Source organism: Trachypithecus francoisi, unplaced genomic scaffold, assembly GCF_009764315.1.
Source record: "Trachypithecus francoisi isolate TF-2019V2 unplaced genomic scaffold, Tfra_2.0 Lachesis_group5, whole genome shotgun sequence".
NCBI classification, from domain to species: domain Eukaryota; kingdom Metazoa; phylum Chordata; class Mammalia; order Primates; family Cercopithecidae; genus Trachypithecus; species Trachypithecus francoisi.
This window is the reverse complement of record NW_022681470.1, coordinates 97,874,007-97,884,554: the sequence shown is the minus strand read 5'-3', so window position 1 is coordinate 97,884,554 and position 10,548 is coordinate 97,874,007. Positions and strand designations below refer to the sequence as shown.

Here is a 10,548-nt window from a genome sequence, read left to right as displayed (position 1 = left end):
TAAAAATACAAAAATTAGCAGGGCGTGGTGGCACGTGCCTGTAGCCCCAGCTACTCGGGAGGCTGAGGCAAGAGAATCACTTGAATCCGGGAGGCAGAGGTTGCAGTGAGCCAAGATCCTGCCACTGCACTCCAGCCTGATGACAGAGCAAGACTCCATCTGAAGAAGAAGAGGAAGAAGAAAAAAGAACTGGCAGAGCAGGCAGGAGATCCAACACCCCTGTACTCTGGATCTTGGTTCCACCACAGGCCTCTTATCAGTCACCTCCTCTCGATTTACAGCTGGGGAAGCAGGAAAAGCTGGTGTGAGGCTGATGGTAGGAAATAAAGCGATAGATAAATAAATGAGGGAATTTTTGATGATGAGTGTCCATTTATTTACAGTACTTGCACTACCCTGCAGCTGGAAAGTGGCAGTTAAGGGAGGCTGGAACCTAACTCTACATTCTGAAGGGTTCCCTAAACTCTATGTACAGGGCCGCCACAGGATGAAACTTCAAGCAACTCTAAAGCCTGAAAGAGCAGTTGGAACAATTAGGGTGGCAGAGAGCAAAAAGTCAAGGTTACAATTGTCCAAGAAAGGAAGGAGAAGATATTTGCCAAGGCTGTAGAAAAAAACCAGGCTACAGAGTTGCAAAGGGAGAAGCAGCAGGAGTTGGCAGGAGACTGTGTTAGGTAAACAAGAGGGGTCAAAGATTATTCTAATGTTCTCCTAACATGAACAACCACAAAACTGGTGGCAATTGAATCAGTTTGGTAAAGGGCAGAATTTCGGGAAAGAAGATGATCTGTTTTGCCAAGTGTCATTTAAAATGTCAACCAGATGCTCGGTGTGATATATGGAAAGATGTTATACTTAGCCTGATCTGAGAGGGAAAGTTCAGATGCCACAATAATGGGTTACTGTGACACATACACATTTGTTTACCAAACGACGTATCCCTCAGAAAACGCTCCTTCCCTCGGTAGCTAGGGACATTGCGGAGCCGCAGGACTACGTTTCCCACGTCGCCCCACGCCACACCCCCTTGGCCTCTCCGAAAAGTCGTCCCAGGAGCCTCTGGGCGTAGAGCCCCGCCTCCGCCGCTGGGGGAGGGGCGACGCCGAGCTCGGGAGCACCCGGTTACGCACTTCCTCCCGGGGTCGGAGGCCGATTCGCCTTGTGGCGGGTTCGAGTCCCGCCTCCTGACTCTGGCCTCTAGCCCCTGAGTCCCGGGCGGGGTGTATTCGCCAGGGAAACCTCTCCTCGACCACGGGCACCTCTCCTCGACCAGGGGCGACGGCGTACTTTGGGCTTCATCATGGAGGACTACCTGCAGGATTGTCGAGCTGCTCTACAGGTAACCGATCCCTGTCTGTGACTGTAAGGAATGGAGCACGGGGTCCAGGAAGGACGAAGACGTGGGATCTGAGGAAGCCTCGACGGTCCGTGTGGAGGGAACACTGAGTTGTGGGGAGGGGGGTTGGGGCCTGATCAGGTTTGGGGTATGAGGAGCGAGGAGCGAGAAGCCAGCTTAGGAGCGTGAGAATGCTGCTTGCTTAGTCTCTCGGTTTTTGGCTCCCCGCCTTTGGGGTCCGCCCGAGAGCTGGGAGAAGTCTTGGGTCTGAATTCTGCATTTGAGCCTCTGCTTGCTGTCATCTTGGTCAGTTCCGTCAAAAGGACCAGGACTGTGCCGCCGCCAGCCGAGCCCCTCGAGGTGTGTTTATTCTTTTCTCCCCGCCCCTCTTTGAGTTCTCCGCTCCCAAGGCCGCGCTTGGCCCACGGGCCTCCAGGTGAACCTCGGGGGTGTGGAGGGAACGGGTGCTCACGGCTTTATTTCCTCTGAATGGCGGTTTCTGTCTGGCGGGCTGAACTCATTTCTAAGTTAGAAGTACTAACGATATTTTACTTTCAGTCAGTGTTTTTAAACCAAACATACATAATCCATCAGGCATATTTGTTGACCCACAACCAGCATTCCTTTGCCTCCAGGTTTCTCCTTTGGCCTTAACGCACACACATTACATAAAAATTCTCCACTTGGAAGGGATAAGCACAAAGTGTGTTTAGAATCAAAACCATAAATATGACTACTGAATGCTTTGTGGCTTATTTTTGGTGCTCTCTGAGCCAGTTGGACTCACCCAGCCATGCTGAGCCCTCAAGAGGCATTAGGCTGTTATCCCCAGTGAGCAGCAAAAAGCTAACCAGAGACAGACTCCAGGAGGTCACCCGGCCCCTCTACTTTGAGTTATACTGCCCTGAAGAAACTTAGACAGATGGCTTGCTGAGCTTGCCTTTTTAGATATCTGAAACTCTACAAATTCCCCTGGGGGACAGATTCTGTTCTTTAACAAATCCTGAAAGTCACTTAATTCCTGCTGCAAACTCAGCTGCTGGAATAAATGAATTGTCTTCATATTGAATTGGGGAGAAGGTCCATTTTAACACCAATTACATAGACATTTTCCTTGTGAAAAAGAAATTTGGGGAGTTATTTCAATGCATAAGGCCATTTGGAACCAATGCCTTTTTGTTACGTCTGATTCCACCACAGGGTGCTTATTGGAGGACTAATGTAGAGTTTTGGGGGCACTGTTCTAAGTGCTAAACAGTTGGATTCCCCCCCCCAGTAACCCAAATGACTTGTCTCTTCCACCATGTGGTAAAGTGCCCTTGGATCTGAAACCTCACCAAATAGTATTTCTTTGCATGCATCTATTCTCCAGTGTATATCCTCCAGAGCCTCCCCCACCCCCAGGTTAGCAGTATATTCTCTATTTTTATTTTGTATTTGTTTATTTATTTTGAGCCAGGGTCTCACTCTGTTGCCCTGGCTGGAGTGCAGTGGTGTGATCACCTCCCCGGCTCAAGTGATCCTCCCACCTCAGCCTCCTGAAAAAGCTGCGACTATAGGCAGTGCCACCCTGCAGGGCTAATTTTTTGTATTTTTGTAGAGACAGGGTCTTGCCACGCTGCCCAATCTGGTCTTGAACTCCTGGACTCAAACAATCCCTCTGGCTTGGCTTCCCAAAGTGCTGGAATTACAGGTGTGAGCCACTGTACCCAGCCCTAATAGTATATTCTCTACAGCAATATGAAGCTGGAAAAATACTTGATTTTAGGCCGGGCGCGGTGGCTCAAAGCCTGTAATCCCAGCACTTTGGGAGGCCGAGACGGGCGGATCACGAGGTCAGGAGATTGAGACCATCCTGGCTAACACGGTGAAACCCCATCTCTACTAAAAATACAAAAACTAGCCGGGCGAGATGGCGGGTGCCTGTAGTCCCAGCTACTGGGGAGGCTGAGGCAGGAGAATGGCGTAAACCCGGGAGGCGGAGCTTGCAGTGAGCTGAGATCCGGCCACTGCACTCCAGCCTGGGCGACAGAGCAAGACTCTGCCTCAAAAAAAAAAAGAAAAAGAAAAAGAAAAATACTTGATTTTTCCAATATTGCTGGAATCCTGACCTTTCTCTCCCTGCATTCATCTCCCAAGGAGCAAGATCTAGCTCTTCCTTTCAAACTTGTGAACTTGTGAAAGTTGAGATTGTGTCTTAGAGCTTTCATCATCACATAGCCTCTCCAGGGCCTGGAGAAATGAGAAAATTAGACTCTAAGAAGGTTAACAGGTGAACTGATGGCAAGACATACTGGTAGATGCCAACCATTTAGATTGCTTTAATTTTTTTTTTTTGAGGTGAACTCTCACTCTGTCGCCCAGGCTGGAGTACAATGGTGCAATCTCGGTTGACTGCAACCTCCACTTCCTGAATTCAAGCGATTCTTCTGCCTCAGCCTCCTGAGTAGCTGGGATTACAAGCTTGCGCTACCATGCCTGGCTAATTTTTGTATTTTTAGTAGAGACAGGGTTTCACCATGTTGGCCAGGCTGGTCTCGAACTCCTGACCTCAAGTGATCTGCCTGCCTTGGTCTCCCAAAGTGCTGGGATTACAGGCATGAGCCACCACATCCAGCCTAGATTGCTTTAAATTATAGAAGTAGTAAATGTGTACTTCATGAACAAATTTAAATACCAAAGGGATATGAAATGAAAAAGATAAAGATCGTTTTTCTTCTCTCCTCTCCATCCAGTTCTCCAGAGGATACCCTGTTAAGTTTCTTGTGTAAAGAGAGAGAGATGATTTAGACAGATACATTCTTAAGTTTGAATGTTCCTGTTAAACTACAGTTTAATTATAACTTTCAGAAAATCATGAATGCTCCTCTTTGCACAGGATAAAGACAGCTGGTAATCCAGCCAAGTCTCCCGTTGCTACTGTATTTTTAGTATTTGATACCAGAGAAATTTTCTACAGCCTCTGCCACAGAGACAATAGGATGTTCCATTAAAAAAAAAATCTTATTTAACCAAATGTCCTATTTATGGTGACTCATCTTTCACTTCTAGGGGGGAGAAATCTTTTCTTCAGGCTGGGGCTGCATTGCATTTTAGGTGTTCATCCTGGAGCCTTTGGACAATGTATTGTGTGCAGTTCTCAGGCATGAAGCAGGAATCAGGAGCTGGCTCTCCTTAGAAATTTGTAGTTCTGGCATCAGTATTGTTCCTATTTTCTCTGCTGAGAGGGTTTCTCTCTCTCTGGCTTTCTATCTCGTTTATTTTTCTCCCCCATTAACTATTCTGAAGAGTAGTTATCATACCATATTCAGCTTTAGAAGGGAAGTGGTTTACTTTGCCAGGCCTAGAACCCCCTCCCTGCCCCCTCCTCTTGAGGCCACAAAGAACATTTCAGGATAAGAGAGTCTTTTCAACTAGTGGGTGTTTATTCATTTATTTATTTTCATTTAATTTTTTTTTTTTTGAGACGAAGTCTCACTCTGTCGCCAGGCTGGAGTGCAGTTGCATGAAGCTCTCTGCAACCTCCGCCTCCCAGGTTCAAGTGATTTTCCTGCCTCAACCTCCCGAGTAGCTGGGACTACAGGCATGTGCCACCATGCCCAGCTAATTTTTGTATTTTTAGTAGAAACAGGGTTTCACCGTGTTGGCCAGGACAGTCTCAATCTCTTGACCTCATGGTCTGCCTGCCTCATCCTCCCAAAGTGCTGGGATTACAGGCGTGAGCCACTGCGCCTGGCCAACTAGTAGGTCTTTAAAAAAAAGAAAAGAAAAGAAAAGAAAGTTTGTATTTATTTACTTGTGGCCCTCAGATGGTATTTCTTCTATTGGCAGCTTAGATTTCCTCATGCTGCTAAGTATAGCTGTATTTTCCCTGAACTCTTTCTCTGATGGTCAGAAAACAGGCTGTTTGGCTTGTGCTTTCAGCTGGTGGAGGATGGGCTTGGAATTAAGGGTTACACATGTTTTTTCCTAAATAAAGAAGAGAATGATGTCTTATAAGTTGGGCAGCCCCACACCCGGTTTGCCCAGGGCAGTCTTGGTTTTCCCCTGTGTAATCATTAACAGCACCCCTTTTCATTCTCATAAGTGTACCAGTTTGAACAATAAAGTATATAGTCACCCATCACATAAACCATGTTAAGGATCAGGGATACATGACCATGAAAAGATAGGGAGCTCCTTAAGATAGAAGTTAAGGTCTGTCTCAGAGCCACAAGTGCTAGAAGCTGGAGGTTTAGAGGAAGAGGATTGCTCTGGACTGGGTGTTCAGGAAGGCTTCACAGAGAAAGACATTAGGTAGGCTTGAACAATGGGGAGAAATAAAGAAGATGGGAAGGATCACATTTTACTGTTTACAGCATAGGCACTTATGGTACTATCTCATTTAATCCTCCTAACAACGTCATGAAATTGGTTATGATATTCTTCTCATTTTTTTTTTTATTTTTTTGAGATGGAGTCTCACACTGTCACCCAGGCTAGAGTGCAATGGTGCGATCTCAGCTCACTGCAGCCTCCACTTCCCGGGTTCAAGCAATTCTCCCTGCGTCAGCCTCTGGAGTAGCTGAGATTACAGGCACCTGCCACCACGCCCGGCTAATTTTTGTGTGTTTTAGTTTCACCATGTTTGCCAGGCTGGTCTCGAACTCCTGACCTGAGGTGATCTGCCCACCTCGACCTCCCCAAGTGCTGGGATTATAGGTGTGAGCCACCGGCGCCTGGCCTATTCTCATTTTTATATGAGAGAAATGAGGCTTTGAGGGTCCAAAGTCCTGCAACAAGTAAGAAGCAGAGCTGGGATTCAACCCCAAAGTCTGTGATCTTTTCCATTAGTAGTTCTGCATTCAAACAGAGAACAAATAGTGCAAAGGGCAGAGCTGGGAATGTGCACATCATGGTTTGCGGGTGGTGAATAGTCCAGTCAGGCTGGGGTGACAGTGGGTGTTGACGGGAGAGGAATGCTGCTGCCTCCCTTGGTCACCCCAGTTCCAAGATTTGCTGCAAGTCCCAAAGTATTCCTTTTGTATTCATTCCTTCTGGTTGCTGTCTGGGTTTGGCTGAGTGCAAGGGGTTCATTGTTCACCTTCCTCTGGAGATGGTTTCTCCTGACCAGAGCCATGCCATTGTATTTGGTCCCTACTTTGTGCTTTTCTGCTTAGCGTTCTTTTCATGGTGAGGATCTAAATAAGCCTGATTCAGCCGCTGCTTGCAGGGAAGCAACACTGATGTAAATGAGTGTGGAAAGGTTCTCCAGTGTCTTTTTGGACCCAGCAGTAGATCTGTCCTGCTTGCTCTGCCTTTTCTCCGCTGCTCTTACGTTTTTCCTCCAGAGTCACGGCCATATGCCTCATGTTTATATAATTTCCTCTCTAGAGAACACTCACTCCCCCTAACTGCTTCAGTGAGCAAGTTATTTCTGCAGACTCTTATCTCAAGTACTTTCCTGTCACTTTGGTCCATAGCCATCTGGGCAGTTCTTGGTCTCCAGGAAACAGAGGTCTCTGGTATCAGGAGGAGGAATTACAAGTCAGAGAAGTTACTATGGGACCTGGGGTATTGGGTAGAATTCTCTTATTGTTTTGGAAAAAAAGTAAACCCCCTACCCCAGTGCTGTTCGGTATGAATGGGCCTTTGCTTCCACACTCTTGAAGTAGACTTAGAGAAACAGGCATGGGGAGGACCTCAGGGGAAACTTCCTTAGGGGCCCTTTGGGCAAAACCTGGACAGATAACCTCTGTCTTCTGTATTTCTCTCCAGGGATGGGAGTAGGAGATGGGGAAGAGGGTGGTTTAAAAACAAAAACCTATCTTGTAACTGGATGGGGCAATTGATACCACCAGAAGTCTTCTCAATTTGCCCTTTCTGAGCTGTGGCTTTCCAGTGGGGGAAGAGAAGGAGTGATAGCCTGTATAGGGAAGATGATTCTAGGTTTCCCTAGATTCCCTTTTTTTCCTAAAGTTACATTAGTTGATAACTGTTCTTTGCTATGTGTTACTCCTCTAAACCTTCCCACTTTGCTAAACTCTTGTGTCTAGCAAATCTTCCCTGATTGACAAAGTCAGAGTATATGGATTTTCACCTTCTTATAACCCAGTAGTTCTCAACTGGGGGAAGTTTTGCCCCCCAGGGAACATTCAGCAAGTCTGGAGACATTTTGTTTGTCATGACTTAGGGTGCTACTGGCATCCATGTGGGTAGAGGCTAGGGATCCTGCCAAATATCCTATAATGCACAGGACAGCCTCCACAAAAAAAAGAATTATCCGGCTGGGCGTGGTGGCTCATGCCTGTAATCCAATCATTTTGGGAGGTCAAGGTGGCTGTGTCGCTTGAGCCCAGGAGTTCGAGACCAGCATGGGCAACATGGTAAAACCCCATCTCTATAAAAAATGCAAAAATTTGGCTGGGCACAGTGGCTCACGCTTGTAATCCCAACACTTGGGGAAGCTGAGGCGGGCGGATCACCTGAGTTCAAGACCAGCCTGGCCAACATGGTGAAACCCTGTCTCTACTAAAAAATACAAAAATTAGCTGGATGTGATGGCACACGCCTGTAGTCTACTACAGCTACTCAGGAGGCTGAAGGGGGAGAATCACTTGAACCCAGGAGGCAGAGGTTGCAGTGAGCCCAGATTGCGCCACTGCACTCTAGCCTGGGTGACAGAGTGAGACTCCATCTCAAAGAAAAAAAAAAACAAAAAACAAAAACAAGGGCCGGGCGCGGTTGCTCACACCTGTAATCCCAACACTTTGGGAGTCTGAGGAGGGTGGATCACGAGGTCAGGAGTTCAAGACCAGCCTGACCAACATGGTGAAACCCCGTCTCTACTAAAAATACAAAAATTAGCCAAGCATGGTAGCACGTGCCTATAATCCCAGCTACTTAGGAGGCTGAGGCAGGAGAATCTCTTGAACCCAGGAGGTGGAGGTTACAGTGAGCCAAGATCACGCCACTGCACTACAGTCTGGGCGACAGAGTGAGACTCTGTCTCAAAAAAAAAAAAAAAATTAGTCGGGCATGGTGGCGGGTGCCTGTAGTCCCAGCCTCTCAGGAGGCTGAGGTGGGAGGATCACCGGAGTCTGGGAGGTGGAGTCTGCAGTGAGCCATGGTTGTGCCATGCACTCCAGCCTGGGTTACAGAGTGAGACGCTGTCTCGAAAAGTAAAAGTTACAAAAATGAAAAAGAAGTATCTAGTCCAAAATACCAGTCATGCTGAAATTGAGAAACCCTGCTATATTTAGTGTGTCTCATTTTGTCTGTTTCATCCCATCCTCTCTCAAAACCAGGCTGAGATAGAAGTTCAAAAGTAAACTGATGGGCTGGGCACGGTGGCTCACACCAACACTTTGGGAGGCCAAGGTGGGCGGATCACTGGAGGTCAGGAGTTCAAGACTAGCCTGGCCAACATGGCAAAACCCCATCTCTACCAAAAATACAAAAATTAGCCGGGCATCATGGCGCATGCCTATAGTCCCAGCTACTTAGGAGGCTGGTGCAGGAGAATCACTTGAACCCAGGAGGTGGAGGTTGCCGTGAGCCAAGATAGCACCACTGCCCTCCAGCCTGGGCAACAAAGTAAGACCCTATCTCAAAAAAAAAAAAAAAAGTAAGCTGGTAAGAGAGAAGTATTGTGTCCTATGCTGAGCCATAGGCTTTCTGGTCTCATTCTACCCAGCAGAAAGCTTATACCTGGAATGAGATGATATAAGTACCTGCCTCATCGGGTTAAGGATTAAATGATTGGTTAATGCATGAAAAAATACAAGAATAATGCCTGGCACATTCAATAAATGCTTAAAAACAAAACAAAACCCAAGACCCTGTCACCCCGATTTTGGGCACTCTAGTTTTAGTATTTTTATTTTATTTATTTATTTGAGACAGAGTTTCGCTCTTGTTGCTCAGGCTGGAGTGCAAAAGGCACGATCTTGGCTCACTGCAACCTCCGTCTCCCGGGTTGAAGCAATTCTCCTGAGTAGCTAGGATTACAGGTGCATACCACCACCCCTGGCTAATTTTTGTATTTTTAGTAGAGATGAGGTTTCATCATATTGGGCAGGCTGGTCTCAAACTCCTAACCTCAGATGATCCGCCTGCCTCGGCCTCTCAAAGTTCTGGGATTACAGGCACCAGCTACCACGCCTGGCCTTGGACTAGATCTTACTTTTAACCTTTCTTCTCAAAGCCTCTTCACCTGTTCTCATGATTTAGAAGCGTAAGCATCCGGCCGGGCGCACTGGCTCACGCCTGTAATCCCAACACTTTGGGAGGCCGAGGCGAGCAGATCACCTGAGGTCGGGAGTTGGAGACCAGCCTGTCCAACATGGAGAAACCCCATCTCTACTAAAAATACAAAATTAGCTGGGTGTGGTGGCGCATTCCTGTAATCCCAGCTAGTCTTGAGGCTGAGGCACGAGAACCTGGGAGGCAGAGGTTGCAGTGAGCCGAGATCGCACCATTACGCTTCAGCCTGGGCAACGAGCAAAACTCTGTCTCAAAAAAAAAAAAAAAAAAAGAAGTGTAAGCATTCTTTTCCCTGTTATGAAAGTGGGAAGAAATAATCAACCAGGGTTGATATGCCCAAGAGTATGCCTTGAATATATCAGCTACCTCAAATCCCCTTTTTTGACTATTTGAGTGCCCAAAGAAGATAAGAAATCAGAAGTTTATTTACTGCTTTGTAAGTTAATATTCAGGGAGATAGGAGGAAAGAACACTTTTCTACAAACTGCATACATGTAGAATGCTATCAGCTTAGCTGAAACACTTATGCCATCTATGGAATGAGGACCCATTAGATTATTTGACCTACCTCCTCTATGAAGATCAATGAGAGGAAGTGTGTGAAGCCCTATATGAGTATAAGGTAAATGGAGAGGCCAGGCACAGTGGCTCACACCTGTTATCCCAGCACTTTGGGAGGCCGAGGCGGGTGGATCTCTTGAGCCCAGGAATTTGAGACTAGTCTGTGCAACATGGCAAAATCCCATCTCTACAAAAAATACAAAGAATTAGCTGGGCATGGTGGCGCTTTCCTGTAGTTCCAGCTACGCAGGAGGATCGATTGAGCCTAGCAGGAGGTTGAGGCTGCAGTGAGCTGTGATCACGCTACTGCATTCTAGCCTGGGCGACAGAGTGAGACCTGTCTCAAAAATATATATAGGTGTTAAAAAAAAAAAAAAAAAAAGGTAAGTGGAAATGGATAGAGATAC

At 46.9% G+C, this 10,548-nt stretch overlaps 1 protein-coding gene across 4 annotated transcripts in view; it reads left to right on the top strand.

The window, feature by feature from the left end:
• The first annotated feature begins 470 nt into the window (after positions 1-470).
• The window catches only part of PRUNE1 (prune exopolyphosphatase 1), a 33,825-nt gene continuing 23,747 nt past the window's right edge, over positions 471-10,548 (top strand). For 2 of the 4 annotated variants that reach the window (XM_033195201.1, XM_033195200.1), the window contains exon 1: positions 1,070-1,339. Coding sequence is in view for 2 of the 4 variants with exons in the window: in XM_033195198.1 (XP_033051089.1) it covers positions 1,301-1,339 (39 nt within the window). In the remaining 2 variants the exon portion in view is untranslated. Of the gene's footprint in view, positions 1,340-10,548 lie in introns of all 4 variants that reach the window. The other 2 variants (XM_033195198.1, XM_033195199.1) reach the window with 2 other exon arrangements.